The sequence below is a fragment of the Lynx canadensis genome, chromosome B1 (assembly GCF_007474595.2).
Source record: "Lynx canadensis isolate LIC74 chromosome B1, mLynCan4.pri.v2, whole genome shotgun sequence".
Lineage (NCBI taxonomy): Eukaryota > Metazoa > Chordata > Mammalia > Carnivora > Felidae > Lynx > Lynx canadensis.
The window spans coordinates 134,564,679-134,585,602 of NC_044306.2; the positions used below are offsets into that span (position 1 = coordinate 134,564,679).

Consider the following 20,924-nt stretch of genomic DNA (forward strand, 5'->3'; position numbering starts at 1 on the left):
GATTTTCCTCAAAATTATTTGATCACAAAGGAATTTTTATTTATTTAATTAAAAAATGGTTATTTGAGAGTGAGAGAGAGAGAGAGCACAAGTTGGGGAGGGACAGAGAGAGAAGGAGGAGAGAATTCCAAGCAGGTTCCACACTGTCAGTGCAGAGTCCGATGTGGAGCTCAGTGCCACTAATCCTAAGATCAAGACCTAGCCAATATCAAGAGTCAGATGCTTAACTGACTGAGCCACGCAGGCATCCCCACACAGGAATTTTTAAAAACAAAACTATATTTGAAAATATTTAGGCAACTTTGGTCTGGATAGAGGGCTTTCATAGATTTTTAGTAGTTTTACCTGTTTGTTTTTTTTTAAGTCACGTGCAGGAATATAAACAAATAAATCAATTAAAATTGGAGGCAACTCTAGTTAAGGAGGGGAAATCAGCAGCCAAGAATTGCATTCACTCAGTCTCTACTACTTGTATTCCTTTCACTGCAGAAGTACCAAGGCTGCATGGGGTACAGTTTACAAACCATTTGCCCGGAAGAATCTATGAGCCTGTTTCTTGTTAACTGGCAAACTGCATGGAATTTGGATATACCCCTGCCAGCCATACAACATCCTGGTTAAGATGACAGAGCTGAACTCCTAGGGAAGAAGTAAGAAGCCATCATAACACTGTGTGACAGTAGCAAATTGTGGTCCACACGAAGGAGAAGGACTTCACTTGAAAGGGTAAGAGCAGATGAAGTTTGGATCTAAACAGATATCAGAAACCAAGGGAAACTAGGCAAATGGGATAGAATGTAGCTCAAGAAACGCAGAGGTGGGACGATAAATACCGTGTGTGTTATTTTGGGGATTCTTCACATCTGAGACAAGAAAGAGAATGGGAGAGTCCAGGTCTTGGGGCAATCTAGCAGAGATACAAGCATGTATCACCCCTGCCCATCAGGTGACAGTGTCCCCAGAGGGTGGAGAGGATTTCAGGAATAGCCTTGTCCAGACAAGTAAGCGGCCAAGAAAGAGGTTACAGAGCAACAGAAAGTGCGTTATTAATGTGAAAACCCATTTTGTATGTCAGTGCGTTTTTCATAATAGACAGAACCACTTGCTGAGGATGTAAGAAAGGACGCAAGAGCAGATGATTTCAGCTCTAACATGCTGTGACTCTATAGTACTTGTTGGAATACAGTTCTAAAAAAAAAAAAGACTAATTCTTATGAAATCTAGGAGACTAAGTCATTGACTGGGCTTCTAAATTTTAAGTGCCATTTCAAATAAACCATTGACATTAGAACAAGAAATTTACTCTCCTGTCCTCATCTTCATTGAGAAAATGCCACCAATATTATCTTTAAAGAAAATCCTGTGATACTCTGCTAAATTTTAAAATATGACTATCTGCATCAGTCAGAACTGTGGCTTACCCCAGAAAGATTTCCCAGAACCAGTTTGACCAACTGTTTCACGTAGGAAAATGAAGGTGCACAGTTGCTATTCCTAATGTGGGCGCTGCAAGCATCCAGGACAGTTCGGACAGAAACTCGAGCATATATAACATCTTCGCACATTCCAAGCAGTATGCTGTTGAGGTGATCTCCAAGCTTGATAGGCTAATGTAAAGAAAGAAAAGGCCACTTTCAGAAGTGTGGGTAAATCTTATCTAACAAAGTCAAGCCATTTCAGGAGTCATAGGAACCACACCAAACACATTTCAAATACTCGGAAGAAATGAGCTCCTTATCTAGCAGTATGTACATTTTAGTGTATTTTATCTTTTCATAATCCAAAAAAGTTATTAGCAGAAGATGGTTAACACACATCTCCCAAGACAGGAAGTATTACAGAAAAACACTTTTTTGGGGGTAGGGGGGCTAAGGGGGTAGGGTATAATAAAGAAATGGAATTCCTAGGTCATTCAAATATTTTGGTAAGCAGTTATGTGAGTGTGTGTGTACATTTTGGGTGAATAAATGATTTCCTAACAATTGATAAAATGTAACATATTCATTATATATTAAATATAATTTGATACTCTCATGATAACTTAGATTTCAAATACTGCAATGACTCAAGTCATTTAAATATCAGTTCTCATTATGCTGGTGAATCAGAGAAACTGGAATGTAAGATTTTTTAATTAGTTGACATGATTTGTAGAACATTATATCCACATATCCAATAAGCATACAAAAAACGCAAATTAAAACCACAAAAAGAAGCCACTACATGACTAAACAGAATGGGTAGAAAGAAGACTGATAATATTGATAAGGAGAAAAGCACTGTTGGTGGGAGTTTAAACTGGTACATCCACTTTGGTTGAAACATGCTTTCCCTGTGACCCTTCCTTTCCGCTTCTCATCCATTTGTATATTATGTCATCCTTTAGATCTCACCTTAGATGCAGTGTCCTTTAATAAACACATCCTAACCCTCTAAATCTAGTTAAAGGCTCTGACTCTGGTGTTCCATGGCACCCTCCAGTTCCCTACCACAGCATTCATGCATTGTTATAACTGGTTATTTAATGCCTGGACTCATTGATATACTCCACAGGCACGGGCCATTCTATTCCTACTATCTAGTACAGTGTCTGACACAAGACGGGGCTTCAACTTTTGAATTGGTATTGAATACTTGCAAAATGACTATGATTTCTGATAGCAAAATACTAGTGAAAGTTTATACACTTCCTCTCCAATTTATACATTATTGATACTGACTTAATTTTCAGTTATCTGAAGAGTATAAAGTGTTAGTCATAGGCTGTGATCACATTTTGCACGTATGTTAAGTTGTATAATATATGATACCAATATATCCAGTAATAATTTAACTTTTTCACTTCTATTTATCAAGTTGAAACTGAGGGTTTTTCATGATACAAAATGAGACTGAACCAAGTTGAAGCCATCATCCATCTTTCACGGATCTTAGGATATCTGGATTTTAGAATAAAAGCCTAAAATGCCTGTTACTTCTTAATTTAATTAAAACAAACTCTTACACCTAGTTATTTTTCTTTTCGACTTCTAAATGTCTAAAATAAAACCTAATTATGTATGTTAAATCTTTGCTCTGATGAAATATAGTTATCTTTTTTTTTTTAAGTAGGCTTCATGCCCAGCATGGAGCCCATTGCAGACATCAGTGCAGGACTTGAACTCATGACCTTGGGATTAAGACCTGAGCTGAGATCAAAAGTCACATGCTAAATTCACTGAGCCACCTAGACAGTCTGAAATAAGTTATTTTTATAGTTTCAGTTACTATTTGTTATTATGTTTATATTGGGTCTTTAGGAATCAGTTATTTTATAAAATAAGGACTAGAAACAGCCCAATGGTCATTGGAGCCTAAGACTTCAGAAAGTGTTGCTTTAATATTGGTGTTTGCTGCCATAGGCTTAGCGAAGTATACTTTTGAAGGGACAAGAAAAAAAAAGTAATGAAGTATATACTTTGAGATCTATTATTCCTATGCTTCTGCATCAAAAAAGGTTATCACTTTAGTTCAAGAATGAAATCATCAACATCTACAATCATTCTTATAAGTCATTAAATTAGAAGAAATTATGTGGACTTGCTGTAATTTTTGAAGAGGCCGCTACATTTCACAGACTAAATGGTTGAAACCTGGGTAGCAACTGATACAATTCCAAGAACATTCTGAGAACAATAATTGTCTTTAGAATTTTATTATTTCCTTCTGAGAGTATGACATTATTAATGGAACAGCATAGAAATGCTGGTATGCCTGATAATATGCTGTAGAACATATATAAATACAGGGAAGAACTTTCTAAAAAGGGTGAAATTGTACAGATGTGACAATTTGACTTACTTGGCTCTGAGGCACTTCATGATCAGCTCCCCAATACAATGTCATTCCAAGAGAATAAATATGGATCTAGGAATAGAATTTTAAAAATCATATTATGGTAAAATAAAATTTAAAACTTTAGCAAGTACTAAAAAAATTAGCAAGTACTATATATTCATGACTTTTTGTCCCAGATAAAGTATAACATATGATTTGAGAAATTAATCATTTCATACTTTGCATAAACGTATGTAAGAACTTAAAACAGAAAATAAGACTAGAAATGATCAGAACAAATTTCCCCCTTTATTTCCTAGCCTATCATCTGTCAATAATTTTATTAGTTCTTATTTATTTTAAAGTTTCTTTATGTAAACTCACACTAATACTGTATATTTCTTTTTTTTTTAAATAAAAGGTGAAAGATTTATTAGATCTGAAGAGAAACCTGAGTATTCTCCTTTCTTTTTAAAACTAAATAATCTCTATGACTAAGGTGGGGCTCAAATTCCTGAATCCAAGATCAAGAGTCACATGCTCTACAGACTGAGCCAGCCAGGCACCCCACAGATACATCTTTTAATTTTTCCCCTTTTATAAAATGTCAGAAACTTTAAAATTACTCTGCACTTGCATTTTTAATTTAACAAGAGATATAGGTGATGTCATTTTGTACATGCAGGTATTTCTCTTGACTTGGTTCTCAGAGATTATGAATAAAAGAGTAAATCATCTGTAATTTTGATACACATTGTTGAATTCTCCTACAAAGAAGTTGTAGTATTTTGCATTTCTACCAGCAACATGTAAGAGATTTTTTTTCACAAAAAATTTTTTTGTCTATAGTATGTGCTACAAAGATCTAGATTTTTGCCAATCTGAAACGGGAAAAAAAATCTCACTGAAAAAAAAATTTTTTAATTGAAATTTTGATTAGCATTTTTCTTACTAAGAATGGATGGGGTAGTAGATGGAGGAAGACGTTGGGTGAAAAAAGATTTTACTTGCATTGTTTGTTTGCTTCTTAAAGATTAAAAAAATAACAACACATTTTTTTGCTGATACAAGTGATCCGACAGGGAAAACTGGAAGTGCAGGAGAGAGCAAGGTTGCTGGGAGAGCACTGTTGAGTAAGTGGGAGAGGGTGGAAGGTACAGCACCAGGGAAGGAGTTGGCGGGACAGAGAAGCACAGGGTGGCTCAACTGTAGCAAGGAGGCAGAGACTGTGGGAATTTAGCTGAGTAATCTGGTAGTGAGATCCTGGGAAAAGTTTCTTCTGACTGCTTCTACTTCTTTCCTGTGAGACAGGAAGTGAGATGAAAGTGAGGACAGTTAATCCTATAAGTAATCATTTCCCATTTTTTCCTCCTGTGAAGAAATTTAGAGCTAAACTTTTAGCCCATCTCTATCAATACTGTGTAATCTTACTATGCGTATTTAAAAAAAAAAAATTTTAGCGTTTATTCATTTTTGAGAGACACAGAGGGACACAGTGTGAGCAGTGGAGGGCCAGAGAGAGAGGGAGACACAGAATCCAAAGCAGGCTCCAGGCTCTGAGCTGTCAGCACAGAGCCCGACGTGGGGCTCAAAGCCAAGAACCACGAGATCATGACCTGAGCCGAAGTCGGGTGCTTAACTGACTGGGCCACCCAGGCGCTCCTTACTATGTGTATTTTTTTTCACCAATCTTATTCCAACATCATCTTATTTTCTTGTCTTTATTTTTACTTTGCTCTTATTTTCTCATTTTTATTTTTTAATTCTGGAAACTGTGTCAAATCCTCTTTAGAAATAGGTGAGGTATGCACAAATAAAACTGGCTCTTTATAACCTCACAGCACTTTAACCTACTCTAACTTTGCCTCCTAATTTATTCCAAATCACAGATTAGAAAAGTTGTTCCTCTTTTCAAATATTTTCATAGCTCCCATCTTAAAAAAAAATCCCAATTTTTTATAATGATAACCAAGAGTCAGTCTGACTTGTCTCCATTTCCATTTTCTAGACAGATTTATAAGCTTTCCTCTGTAATACTCCTCCACCGATTACAACCTAAACACTTCAGCACTATGAAATAATTTTCTGTTGGCAAAATAAAACCTCTCAATTTTTCTTGAGCAGTTCTTTCTACTAAGAATTTTTTTCCATCTGTCAATAAAATTCCTACATATTACTGATGGTCGAGAGATGTATGCCATATAAATTTTCCCAAACAGGATAAAGCATTCTCTCTTGCACGTACAGATATATTTCATTTGCATCTCTAATAAAACAGTTAACTAATACTGCCTGTAATATAATTAAGATGTGTCCATGTTTGTCTTCCTGGAGGAAGAGTTTTTTACATAGCTTAGTATATCTCTCAACTACTAACACAGAACTTGTACACAGTAGATATTCAATTCACACCTGCTGGACTTAATTAAATGTACATTAAGTTCAAGATAGCATAGTGCAGGCTATTGGCATATTTCAGTTTCGGTTCCTTTTCAAAGAACCTCATATGTGAATCCCACATATATGAAAAATACTTCATGGCTTTAGCATAAAAAACTAGTTACATATTCAAATATATTTCTTTTAACACGTTAATATTGATTTGTGATTCTGAGATAGTACTCTAAGATTCTTTATTATATTTACTTCTCAATATGCCAAATGAGTTACGATATATTAATTTTTATAAATGACTATATAAAGTTAGTAGCACAATTATTAAAATTAGGTTATAAAATTGTATACCTGCTGATCATCTATGTATATATTACAATGATTGATTTTATGTATCAACCTGACTGGACCACAGGATGCCTAGATAGTTGTTTAAATATTTTGGGAATTTTTGTGAGAGTTTTTTGGATAATATGAACACTTAATTAAGTAGACTGAGTAAAGTAGATTGCTCTTCTATTGTGGGTGGGCCTCATCCAATCATCTGAAGGCTGAACAGAATAAAATGGTTTACCCGTTCCTGAGGAATAGAAAATATCTTTCCGTGAGACTGTCTTTGAACTAGGACATAAGCTTAAAAAAAAAATTTTTTTTTTTTTTGAGTGACAGAGAGAGTGAGAGCGAGAAAGCGTACATGAGTGGGGGAGGGGCAGAGAGAGAGGGAGACTGAGAATCCCAAGCAGGCTCTGGCTGTCAGCATAGAGCCCGACATGGGGCTAGATCCCAGAAATCGTGAGATCATGACCTGAGTGGAAATCAAGAACTGGATGCTTAACCAACTGACCCACCCAGGTGCTCAGCTTTTTTCTTGCCTTTGGACTTGAACATCAGCTCTTCTGGGTCTCAGGCCTGCTGGCTTTCAGACTGGAACTTACCATCAGTTATCCTAGTTTTCAGGCCTTTGGCATTGGAAAGGACAAGGATGGCTAGGCTTGGGAACTGGACTTAAGAAATTTAGGCAATTAAGTGGATATGTGAAAAGGGAAGAGTCAGAGATAAAGATACAAAGAAAACGTGCATGGACAGGAGGGCACTTGAGTGAGCTAGTTAATATAACTGATGGGGAACAAAAATGTGTTTTTATCTTTACAGTTAGTTATAATGGGCTGGAATGTAAACTCTATCAGTGGAAAGACTTTGTCCTATTCACTACTCTATCCCAGGACCTTGAATAACACTTGACATATAATAGAGATAGATAATATTTAGTGGGTGCTTACTCTCTGCTGAGTACTGTTTTAAGTACTATTTTATTTAACTTTCTAATAACACTATGAAGCAAGTACTATCATCGTCTCTTTATATATAAGTCACCTGAGGCACAGAACAGTAAGCAAGTTGCATGTGGTCACACATCTTTCAAGTGACAAAGCCAGAAATTTTACTCAGAACCCAAATTTGATAAATATTTGTTGAAAAATAAAATGGGATAATAATGAAACAGTCATCACTGAGAAGGCTCAAAGAATACCCTCTACCTCTACATCCATTCTGTAAAGAGGAGCTGGAAAGTCTTCAAAGCTTTGGCTCACTGACCCTAAGACACTGGGTAAGATACTACAGTCTGATATGCAGATCCCTCCCACCCAGTGATCTCTCTGAAGAAATAAGAACTGCTTTATATGTGCTACATAGCTCCTTTTAGCAAAACCCCTTGAGATTTTGTGGCTCTCTATTTAATAGCAATAAAGCATAAATATCTTTGGGTGAAAAAAAAAATCCTTAATTGTTTCTGCTCACTCAACAAATTCTGAGCATCTCCTAAGAGGCAGATATGGAGTGCAGCAATGGTTCTCCAACTTTATCACAGATCAGAATCATCTGGTAAAACACAGATAAGGGTCCTACCTCTGTGGTCTCTGATTTAGTAGATTTGGTGTGGGGTCTGAAAACTTGCTTTTCTTTTAAAAAAAAAAATTTAAAGAATGTTTTATTTATTTTTGAGCATGAGAGTGTGAGTGGGGGAGAGACAGAGAGGGAGAGGGGAACAGAAGATCTACAGCGGGCTCTGTGCTGATAGCAGCAAGACTGATGCGGGGCTCAAACTCACAAACTGTGAGAGTATGACCCGAGCTGATGTCTGTTGCTCAACCAACTGAGCCACCCAGGTGCCCCTGAAAACTTGCTTTTCTAACAAGTTCCCATATGATGCTGATGCTGATGGCTGGGAGACAACACTTTGAGAACCACCAGCATAGAGCAGAGGCGATATAATAATGAGTATTATAATAATGAGACAGGGTCCCTTCCATCTCAAACCTTCTACTTCAGTAACCAAGACAAGATAATGTGGTGTACAAGAGAGTACAATTAGTGTAAGAGAAAACTTTAGATTTACAGGAAAAGTTAGCCAGACAATGAGGAGATGAGGCAAGAGCTGAGATGGTGTGAAAGAGTATTCGAGGCTGGAGGAAAGGAATGTGCAAAGACTAAGAAGAAAGAAAGCACTTAGCACATCCAAGACATTGAAGTAAATCCAGAATGGTTGAGGCATAAAGCTTGAGATAAAGACTGCTCAGAGAGAAGGCTGGTGCAGTGTACCCTCAAAGACCATGGGAAGGAGTCTAAAGTTTCTTCAAGTGAAATGCAGATCTAAACATTTTTTTAATGTTTATTTATTTTTGAGATGGAGACAGACAGAGAGAGAGAGAGAGAGAGAGAGGCAGAAAGAAAGGGAGAGAGGATCCAAAGTGGGCTCTGCACTGACAGCAGAGAGCCCAACGCAGGGCTCGAACCCACGAACTGCAAGATCATGACCTGAGCCAAAGTTGGATGCTTAACAGACTGAGCCACTCAGGCGCCCCAAGAATGTGAATAATTTTAAGCAGCAAAGGGACAATATCAAATACGAGTTTTCAAAAATGCACTGGCTAGTTTAAAGAATGAACTGGCCAGGGGCAAGACTGGAGGCAGGGAGATTATTAGAAAGTATTTGCAGCACTGCTCATTCATGATGGACTGGACAAAGTAGAGGCACTGAGGACTAACGGAAATAGATGGATGTGAGAGACACTGAAGAATTAGAATCAATAGGAATTAATCACTGACTAGATTTAGGAACGAGGGCCTGAAGTGAATGAAAAGTTAAGAATGACATCTTAAGAGTCTTTCTTGCAAACTGGGGAAACGATGGCCCATTTATTTACAGGGAGCACACAAAAGAGGAGAAAGCTTCCAGTGTGTGAAAAGATATTTAGTTTCAGATCTAGTGAGTCTGAGATGCCTGTGGGACATTCTGGTGAATATATCTAACATGTGGCTGTATATTTAAATTAAAGAGCTTTGTGTTAAAGATATATAAACTTGAGGGGTGCCTGGGTGGCTCAGTTGGTTGGGTGTTCGATATTGGCTCGGGTCATGATCTTGCAGTTTGTGGGTTCAAGACCTGCATCAGGCTCTATGCTGACAGCTCAGAGCCTGGAGCCTGCTTCAGATTCTGTGTCTCCCTCTCTCTCTGCCCCTCCCCTGCTCATGCTCTGTCTCTGAAAAAATGAATAAGCATTAAAAAAAAAAAAAGATACATAAGTTTGGGAGCTAGCAGCAGATAGTCATGGATGTTTAGCCTTTAAAAAAGAGGAAACCAATTTGACAATAAATTGCATATAAAAAAATAAATAAAAATAAACAAGAATCTGATAAAAGCCAAGAGCCCTCTATCCAGAAAAATACATGTATTCATATTTTCTTGGCATATAATTAAAAAAATTTTAATGGCCTCCTGAATCCATTTCTTTGACTTTGAAGGGTATCATGGGTTAGGATCCCAAAATATAAAACAATTGTAAAAATTTACTTGGTCATAACTCTTCTTTTCTTTCTGTACTTCCTGGGAGGGGGTACCTCCCCCCCACCCCCAATTATTTTGAAATCTCAAATCAGCAGGTTGGCATTTTCTAGTTTTAAAATTAACCTGTTCCCCTCACCCATTACCTTCTACATCTCACCACATTTTAGATATTTGAGAAGTACATTCAGCTAGTTTCTGATAGATACTACTATCTTAACCTATCTGACAACTTAGTTTACTCTAAGCTATTGTAGGGCTTGAAACATTAGTTTATATACACTACAGACCATGAGTATCTGGAGGAGACCCACTCATTATAGACTGGCCTCAGGAATCTGCTGAAATGGGATATTTCAGGGTCTATTTTGGTCTCCTGTGTCTCTCTTTCATGGTTTAAGTTTCCATCATAAGAATTATTCAAGTATATAAGACCCTATATACTAAAAGACTAATATGATGAAACTATATTACCTGACAAGAGTACCACATAATGCCATTAGCTCTGAATAACATATTATCAGAGATTAGTTTATTAGGTAGTGGAACATGGTATATTGAGGTGATGATACCTTAAAAAGAACTAAATTTAGGGGCGCCTGGGTGGCTCAGTCGGTTGAGCGTCCGACTTCAGCTCAGGTCATGATCTCACACTCCGTGAGTTCGAGCCCCACGCTGGGCTCTGTGCTGACAGGTCAGAGCCTGGAGCCCGCTTCCGATTCTGTGTCTCCCTCTGTCTCTGCCCCTCCCCCACTCATGCTCTGTCTCTCTCTACCTCAAAAATAAATAAAAACAGTAAAAAAAAAATAAAAAGAACTAAATTTGTATAGAGCTCTGTACCTATCACAAACATAGCATTTGACTCTTTAAAAAAATTGTGGTACAAAATATAACATTAAATTTACCATTTTAATAATTTTTAAGTGTACAGTTCAGCAGTGTTAGCATATTCACTTTGTTGTATGCCAGATCTCTAAAAGTTTTTTATCTTGCAAAACTGAAACTCTGTGTATACTAAACATAAATTCCTCCTTCAGCCACTCACCAGCCTTGGGTAACTACATTTCTACTTTCTGTTTCTAAGGTCTGACTAGTTTATATATGTAACATGAGTATAATCAGAGAGTATTTGTCTTTTTGTGATTGGCTTATTTGTTTAGCATAATGTCCAAAGGGTCACCCATGTTGCAGCATGTGACAGGATTTCCTTCTTTTTAAAGGCTGCATAATACTCCATTGGATGTATATGCCACATTTTTTTTTAAATGTTCATCTTTGAGAGAGAGACAGAGTGTGAGTGGTGGAGGGGAAGAGACAGGGGGAGACATGGAATCTGAAGCAGGCTCCAGGCTCTGAGCTGTCAGCAGAATCCGATGTGGGTCTTGAACTCATGAACCGCAAGATCATGACCTGAATCGAAGACGGATGCTTAAACGACTGAGTTACCCCTGACACATTTACCCGTGCCACATTTTCTTTATCCATTCATCCATCAATGGACATTTGAGTTGCTTCAACTTCTTGGGTATTAAGAATACAGCTGCAATAAACATGGGTATGCAAATATCTCTTCGAGATCTTGCTTTGAATTCTTTTGGATATGTACCTAGAGGTGAGATTATTGGATTACACAGTAATCACACAGGAAACTCTGTACTGTTTTCCATATTGGTTGCATCATTTTACATTCCTAAAAACAGTGCACAAAGGTTCCAATTTCTCTGCATCCTTGATTAACACTATTTTCTGTTCTTTTGATAGCTGCCATCCTAGTAGGTGTGAGGTAGACATCTCCACAACCCCAATATTTAAAGTTTTCAATCTAATTGTGTTACTGCATATTGGACTCTGGTACTAGACAGTCCTGGAGCTTCTTCTTTAGTGATCTGCATAGTGCCTGTCATATAATAAGTATACTTATCAAATTTATGGGTGAATGAATAAACAAATGAGAAGGAGGGGAGAAAGGATGCATTAATAAGATTTAATATGGAGTAAGTATAGTATAATGGGGGTAAAGATATTTGGTCTTTTTTTTTAAAGATTTAATTAATTACTTAATTAATTAAATTTTTGATGTTTATTTATTTTGAGAGAGAGAGTGAGAGCACATGCATGGGCAGGGGGAGGGGCAGAGACAGAGAAGAGAGAGAATTCCAAGCAAGTTCTGTGCTGTCAGTGCAGAGCTCAATGCTGGCTCAATCCCACAAACTGTGAGATCATGACCTGAGCTGAAATCAAGATTTGGATGCTTAACCTACTGAGCCATCCAGGCACTCCTAAAGATTTTATTTTTAAGTAACCTCTACCAAATGTGGGGCTCGAACTTACAACCCCAAGATCAAAAGTCACACAGTCCACCAACTGAGCCAGCCAGGCGCCCCTGGTCTTTTTTGACAAGTTCAGTTGAAGCTTCTGCTAAGGTTGGAAAACCAAATTTCTAGTATTGTTCTTATAAAGATGACCCTTGATTTTCAAGAAGAACAGAGATGATAGGGGCCACAATTCCTGATATTTGGATTGCAAATTAGTGGCAATAAACACTTAAACTAAGATTCCTTTAGTTTATCAGGGATATAGTACAAATCCCTGGAGTATATCAATATTCCTGAAGACAAATCACAACAAGAATTTGTCTCAGGTTCCAATCCCATCAAATTGATTTCAAAAGAACTGCCAAATTAAGCACAGCATGTACCATGCAAGCAGGAAGTGAACAATTACCAGTAAGACAGAAAAGCCAGAGGATCAAAAATCTTAGTGTGACCTGTATAAACCTGTCGAGTTTTTTTTTTTTTTTATTAAATTTTTTTTTTCAACGTTTTTATTTATTTTTGGGACAGAGAGAGACAGAGCATGAATGGGGGAGGGGCAGAGAGAGAGGGAGACACAGAATCGGAAACAGGCTCCAGGCTCCGAGCCATCAGCCCAGAGCCTGACGCGGGGCTCGAACTCACGGACCGCAAGATCGTGACCTGGCTGAAGTCGGCCGCTTAACCGACTGCGCCACCCAGGCGCCCCAACCTGTCGAGTTTTTAAAGAGGCATGTTATCTTGAAAAGTAAAACTTTAAGGCAAATAAATGAAAGTGCCTATTTATAGAGCTGGTAGTTGAGGTAAATTTTTTCATACAGCTGTACATATACAGTTTACAAAACAAGTTCCATTGAGTGAAGAAAACATTTTTATGCATCAAGATCTTACCAAATACTCATTGTTATTCACAATACTGTGCTAGGCATCGAGTATTATTTTAAAAAATATTGATATATTATATACTATCAATAGCAAGAATGTATTGCATACTAGTTAATGACATATCCTTAACTCATAAAAGTTGTGAAATGCAGTTACCGTCCTCTTTTTCAGTACACCCCTGCCCCATTAAAATCATAATACTAGAATAGTGCTTTTTAATTTTAATTTTCACACCACAATGTGAAATTAGTAAGTTTCCATGAATTTATTGGCCATTAGTGGTCAAATAAATGTAATTCCTTTTGCTCCACTCCCCAAAAAGAATACTAGAATATAAGACTACTCCTCTGACCTTTGCTTTATACTTATATTGCAAACAGGAATGGGATCAAAAAACTTGTCTTTGATTTTCTTCATACTTAGAATTGCACTGGAGCTTTTAAGGCATGAGGTAAACAGAAGTTCCCATTAGATTCACAAATAAATCAACTTTACTTTACCACAGTAATGGCAACAATACCACACCCATCCCATCTCAGCTCTGGCTCCTAAAACTTAGTCTAGTTAACAGGCAGGCTTCAATCACTTTCTCAACCATGTGCTCTAACAATTGAACCTAAACACAAGGCAGTTTACTTGTTTGGGTATCCTGACATCACAGGGCAAAATGGGAAAGCCTTACGCAAATTAGAAAGGCACTTGTGCACCTAAAAGTTTTACTAAGCACTTTTTTCTTCTATTGTGGATTTTAAATGCCTTCCAGAAAGAATTCATAAACCACTGTGCAAAACTTTTCATAATTTGAAAAAACCCTATTATAATTCAGTAGAAGTTTTCAAAACTAAGACATCCATGGCTTTACTCTATTGCAGAGGTCACCAGATCCACTTGAGAGACTGATAAAGTTATGGACACCCTTCTCTGAACATGCTCAAACATGCAAAACTTAGTTTGCCATTTCACTGGTTTGTAGATATCCTGGAGTTCAATTAAGGTCTAGAGATATCAAGTGTTAAATAATTTGCACACACACTATGCCTATTTCCAATGTTCTAATTACCTTCTATCTTTTAAAAGTTTATTATTAAATGAACCACACACACAGAATGTACAGAATGAATGCATGCTATTTAAATAATAACAGTAAATAACTATATATATGCTATCCAGCTTAATAAAACACACTACCAGTACATTTGAATACTCTCATGATCTATAACAATGACCAACACTCCCAAAATTCTTAAGCAGTTCATGGAGTAGATAAACTGGGTAGATAAACTTGGATTTTCTACCAATTCTATTTAGTCTTCTTTTAGAAACACAATAGCTCAAATCAAGATGCCTTCTTCTAGCTTAATCAATACACGTGTGCACGCACACACACATACACAAATACACACACTTTCTCCTCCTCTTTCCTTCTCTCTCTCCCTCTCTGAAAAGGGAAACATTCACTGACAGTGATAGGATGGAAGGATAAATTAGTACAATTCCTTTTACATGGAAATTAGGCAATGTATATCAAAAATTTTTTTTTGATGTCACTAATGTTTTTTTTTATTTTTTTATTTTATATATATATATATATATATGAAATTTATTGACAAATTGGTTTCCATACAACACCCAGTGCTCATCCCAAAAGGTGCCCTCCTCAATACCCATCACCCACCCTCCCCTCCCTCCCACCCCCCATCAACCCTCAGTTTGTTCTCAGTTTTTAACAGTCTCTTATGCTTTGGCTCTCTCCCACTCTAACGTTATATCAAAATTTTAAATGCACAAACTTTTTGGGGCGCCTGGGTGGCTCAGTCGGTTGAGCGGCCGACTTCAGCTCAGGTCATGATCTCGCGGCTTGTGAGCTCAAGCCCCGCGTCGGGCTCTGTGCTGACAGCTTGCAGCCTGGAGCCTGTTTCGGATTCTGTGTCTCCCTCTCTGTCTGCCCCTAACCCACTTGCATTCTGTCTCTCTCTCAAAAATAAATGAACATTAAAAAAAAAATGCACAAACTTTTAGGTTTTACTACCAGGAAATTATTATGTTAGTTTTTACACTTATGTGGAATAATGTAAGGGAAATAATATTCATACCCAGTTCTTAATTCTCCAGAGTTCCATATCTAAATTATCACAACCTGTATGTGTGTGTGTGTGTGTGTGTGTGTGTGTGTGTGTGTGTATATATATATATATATATATATATATATATATATAAACTTTTTCATAGCCTTGACAATGAAATGAGATCTTCTGATGTCAATGCTATTGCCATCCTCAGATTGGATATTTCCATCATGAACTTTTCCTTCTTAATTGTTCCATCAAATGAATTGTCAAACTGTGAAATTTGCTTCCATTGTATCCCTTTCATCCATGCCTTTACATTCCCAAGGCATCACATGATTTTCAGCTCTTTCCCCAGATTATTAAAAGTCCCTTATTAGATTTCTACACAATTCCTATACATTTTGTTATGTGTGTATAGATGTGTGTAGTATAGACTTTGTATATTGTATATATTCCTATATAATACAATCCCTATATGATCTTTCATCTTATTAGTTATCCACACTTTTGTCAAACTTCCCCTCTAAAATCACAAGTCACATCATAATCACTCTCCTAAAAATATGCCTCAGAAGCAAGTCTCAAGTACTGGTATTCAAAGTCTTCTTTATTCTGATTTAATAGTCTCCTTCTCTTTAACCACAGGCTTCCAGGTACCTAATGCTCTAGCCTAGCTAGTCTAACCAAACATTCCCTTATCATAGTGGACAATTTTTTATCTCTTATCATTGCATATACCAACAACCTTGAGTGGAACGTTCACATCTACTTATTTTTACTTTTCTAAATTCTACTCATTCTTCATAGCCCAACACAAATGCTACCTTTCCTGTGATATCATTCTAAGCTAAAAATTAACTGCTCCTCTTCCAACATTCTAAAATAGTCTACCCCTGTATATTTATTTTAATCCATATATTACAGGTTGTTCTATATACATTGATCAGGATCAATTCTCTAGTTATTTTTGCATCTTCCTCACAAATACAGTGCTTTAAACACAGCAGGCATTTAGTATTTTTAAACATGACTTAATAATGGCTCACCTTACTAATAAAAAATATTGTTTCTTAGATCCATAAATTTTTATAAAACTATTCTCACACAAAATAAATACGCACTTCTTGGAATACATGATCATTTAAAATTCAGTGGCTCTTTTTCAGAGGGTGGAGGGCGGGTATCCCAGGGTCTTTTACTTTTCCTACCCCCACCCAAAATAAAAAAACAAAACCAAGCTAAAAACACTTAACAGTTACCTTTTCAACATCCGAGAGAGAAGTTAGTGATTGATTTTGAAGAACTTCTGGTGCGGTGAATGCGCGAAGATCCTGATTGGAAATATTTTCATCTGTAAAGGACACACTACCAGATGGCAGCAACAGCAGAGACCATGGAGAAATGATGAAACCAAGAGCAGCAGGATCAGCTACGCTTACTGGTTTGTAACCACATAGAATAAAAAGAAAAAAAAAACTGCTTAAAATTATAATCAAAGTATAGATCATTTAAATGACTATCCCAGCCTATGCATATTGTGTCCAAGTGCAGTGACAAACACCAAATCAATATGCTACAAACAGAGTGGGTTTCACGTATCTGCTGCTACCAGCATTACCAGCAACACCACCTTGGTTGGACTTAATCTCTTAAAACTTAGATGGTAAACCTTAGAAAGTAGAAATACAGATTTTCACTGCCAGTCATGAGAATTACATGTGGTTCAAAAACTTTACCGCAGTGATACAAATGTGCACAAGGATCAAGTAGTTCTTAAACTTTGGGGGGGGGATCATGGATTCTTTTGAGGATCTGGTGAAAAGTATGGTCTCTTTTTCATGGGAATGGATAAAAAATATAAAACTGTACACAAAAGAGATTCATGGATCTCCTTATAGCCCTTTTATGGACCCTATGCTAAGTAAGATTTCCTGATTTAGACTATAGTGTTGTCAAACATAAAAAATAATTTCTTTGACCATTCATCAGATTTGGAATTAGCAAAGTCTCAACTATATGAAAGTCTCTTGTTTTGTATCAAAATATGTATTTGTCTGAATTCTAATTTTTGTTTTGTTTGTGTTTGTTCATTTCACTAGAACTTCAGGCAGCTTCTGTACTACCAAATGTGATCATTGGGGTCTCTAACAATTTTTTGTTTCAATGCTTGCCTGTGTGGTGCCTAAGAGCTCATGTTTAAAAGCATTAAAAAAAAAATTCCTTAGGGGCACCTGGGTGGCTCAGTCAGTTGGGCGTCTGATTCTTGGTTTTGGCTTAGGTCATGATCCCAGGATCTTGGGATCAAGCCTCGCATCGGGCTCCACACTGAGTGGGGAGCCTGCTTAAGATTCTCTCTCTCTCTCTCTCTCTCTCTCTCTCTCTGCCTACCCCCCCCCTTACACTCTTTCTCTCTCCAAAATAAAGAAAAAAATTAAAAAATCTTTTGAAAAAAATAATTCCTTAGATTTTAGCAGGCCTTCTCCCAAAAGTAAAGGTATACGTTAGGCTCAACAAAATATACTTATTAGAGGGAATTTTATTTTGTCCTCCCATTTCAAAAGGAATTTAATATAAGTTTTAAGGTAACTGCTATGTGAACTGGATCACAGACTCAAGAAACTGCTATAAAGTCACAAAAGACCTGTGACTGCCAATGCCGCTATTATGCAATCTGAACAGGTTGTACTGATATCTAAGTCAAATCATAAGAAATTGCCAGAGTTTATGGCACAGTTTGTTAAACATCCTATAGTACCTATTCTTTCCTGAAAACAACTTTTATTAGAACTGAATCATCCATACTTTCTGACTTTTAAACCTCTACCTATGGTCAAGATTCTGACCAGAATAAAATGAAATAAAAAGTAAACTATTAAAATTCATTCCTTTTTTGAAGACTAAAAGGACAACTATATGTTCTCCTGCATTTTTCATGAATCTGAAACATGTCTTTAATAACTGTGTCAAGGGAGAAAAGTGTGTTTGAATGTATCCTTTGATCAGTCAGCACATCTTACATTGCACCAAAGCTGAGTTACAGACCAATGATCCTTACAGTCCTACCCAATCACATATCAGACCGCTAAAAACATGGCTCACAATTCTTAAGGTAACGTATGTTTTAATGAATCATTGCAGCTGGTAAACCTAGGTATATTGTTGTCTTTCACAGCCACTTTACACATTTTCTGTTAAATGCTTCTTCTTGGGTATTTCATGCACAAATATTACACAATCAAACTAAAGAGAACTCAAACAAGGAAGAACAATATTTTCTTTGCCAAATGATGCTGTCCGAAATACTGGTATTTCCCATGTCACAGATATTTATAAAACAGTCCACAACCAATTCCTTTCAAATTAGCAATAAAAGGGAACAAACACTAGGAGACCAGTAAGGAAGGCAATTCACTAATATCTGATATGAGATACTGATGGCCTAGAACCATCTTAGTAACAGTAGGGGTGGTGGAGAACCTGTTAAAACCTGAATGTATTTTAAAGGGAGTGACAACAGAATTTCCTGACAAACTGGATGTGAAGCAAGAGGAAGAGAAGAATCAGGATGACTCCTAGATTTTGGTCTTAGTAACGGGAAAGATGGAGGGTCATCAACTGAGGTAGAGAAGATACAGGATGGCACAGGTTGCTGAGGTAGGGCTTGCAAGATGGTGGTTGGAATGGGATCTGCTACATTTAGTATCTACTAGATCTGTATCACGTAGGCAGCTGGATTTGGAACTGGGAAAAAGGTCTGAACTGGACATACATTTGGGGAGTCACTGGCCTACTAGACAGTATTTAACGTCTTATGATTGGGTAAACTCACCAAAAAATTAGTTTGAGATAGAAATCAAGGACAAGGATTGTACCCTGGGGTACTTCAACATTAAGACTGACTGCCCCTTGTCAGTCTTTTTTCTACAGGTTGTTCTTCTCTTGGGCATCTGTGCAAGCATGGTATTGTAATCTCCCTCTCACACTTCTTTCACTCATCACTCCCAATCTCCACCTCACTATTTTAAATAATTCTTTTTGTTAGTCTTTCCAAACAGCTGCCCAGTTTCTAATCCTAAAGCTAAGAGAAGAAGCTGGGATTCTAACTCTCATATCTAATTCCTGTCAGCCTTATTTGGGGGATAGAATTATGATTTCTAGTATATCTATTACCACTTGAATTTGTAAATAATTGGACATCACAGCTAACTCAAGAGGCATAAATGCCACTCGGAAATCTAAAGGCTATGTTCTGTCCTGCCATACTGGATACTGGTGTCCACTTAGACCCAAAAGAGTTTGCTACTCTCCTCCTCATCCCAGGCCGCAGACTAACCCTATCCTTGACAGGGTAGCACAGTATAGAAACTGTAAAAGGTGAAAGCAATCCATAATCGCTTAACAATCTGAAATTAAGAGATTTATTTATGAGCACAACCAAGGTCAGCAAAACTACTGTTACTCTGGCAAGAACTTTATCTTTCAAATTGTACTTTGTACAACAGGTTTGTGTTTATGTAAAGTATGCCATTATTATAAACACTATTCACATTTAAACATAATCTTCTCAACATGACAAGTCATTTGCTCAAGAGTCCACAGTATTACAGACAGAAAGCATGAGGTATCTGAGAAAAAAGAATACAAAGGGAGTATTAGAGGCAGCATAATTACTCTAACTACAATGAAGAAAGAATTATTTCTTTGTTTTATATGTGGCTGTTTAATATGAGTAAGATTTGACCATGGTTAAGGGGGAGATTCCAAGGAAAAGAAACAGCCAAAGTAAAGACACGTGGCCAGGAAATTGTTAAGTTTGTACAAGGAACAGCAAGAACTTTGGGCAGAGAAATGGTAGAGAGCAGTGAGAAACAGAATTACTAAGGTTGGTCATATTTTTGCTTGTTAGAAAACACACACACATAAAGGAATGACACGGATTATTTTCATTGTTTTCAAATGCGTTTTTTAAATGTCTTGTAATAAAACTAAAGCAGCTGCAACAACACACTGCATTGTTGTCAAATACCCAAAACATACACACATGCAAACCCACAAGTGAGGAGAGGTAGGGTACTGGTTCAAATGAGTGTAATTCACTGTCCTGGTCTAACTACAAGGAAAGAATTTAAAGCAAATGCATTCAGAATCCTTCACAGAATGCTAACAAAAGAATATTTAAAAATGGAATTCCAGAAGCTTGTAATTTGATGTCCTACAATGTTTTAGTTGTGTGATGATTATCCTCAAGAATGCTATTATTATGAAACAGTAAATCTGATGTGAACTGATTCCAGGAGTCAAATGATTCTATTTATAGATTTTTACCAACATTCCACAGAAAAAGTTGCTTAAACAGAATTTCAAGCAGCTAGAGGCAAAGTTAGAAATAAGCAAAAATCTGATATGCAAAGCAGCATCTTACTTAGAGCTTCTTTCTGACGTTCCCTTAAACTAAGACCCATATCCACACTTTTTTTTCCTCCTGAGGGAGCTTACTTTCTATTGTCCCCTTCATTTTATTTTTCAGCCTTTCAATTATGGCATTAAGAGGGAAATGATCATAACTGGTAACACAAACGATAACAGGACTAAATAAAAGTATCA

The 20,924-nt window shown here is 36.9% G+C and overlaps 1 protein-coding gene across 8 annotated transcripts in view; it reads right to left on the bottom strand.

Moving 5' to 3' along the window:
- Positions 1-20,924, bottom strand: part of PTPN13 (protein tyrosine phosphatase non-receptor type 13) — a 186,119-nt gene that overhangs the window by 137,144 nt on the left and 28,051 nt on the right. For all 8 annotated transcript variants that reach the window (XM_032592941.1, XM_032592944.1, XM_032592946.1 and 5 more), the window contains exons 2-4: positions 16,580-16,758; positions 3,841-3,906; positions 1,422-1,607 (exon numbers count right to left, since the gene is read on the bottom strand). In XM_032592941.1, the coding sequence (XP_032448832.1) occupies positions 1,422-1,607; positions 3,841-3,906; positions 16,580-16,758 (431 nt within the window). The remainder of the gene's footprint in view (positions 1-1,421; positions 1,608-3,840; positions 3,907-16,579; positions 16,759-20,924) is intronic.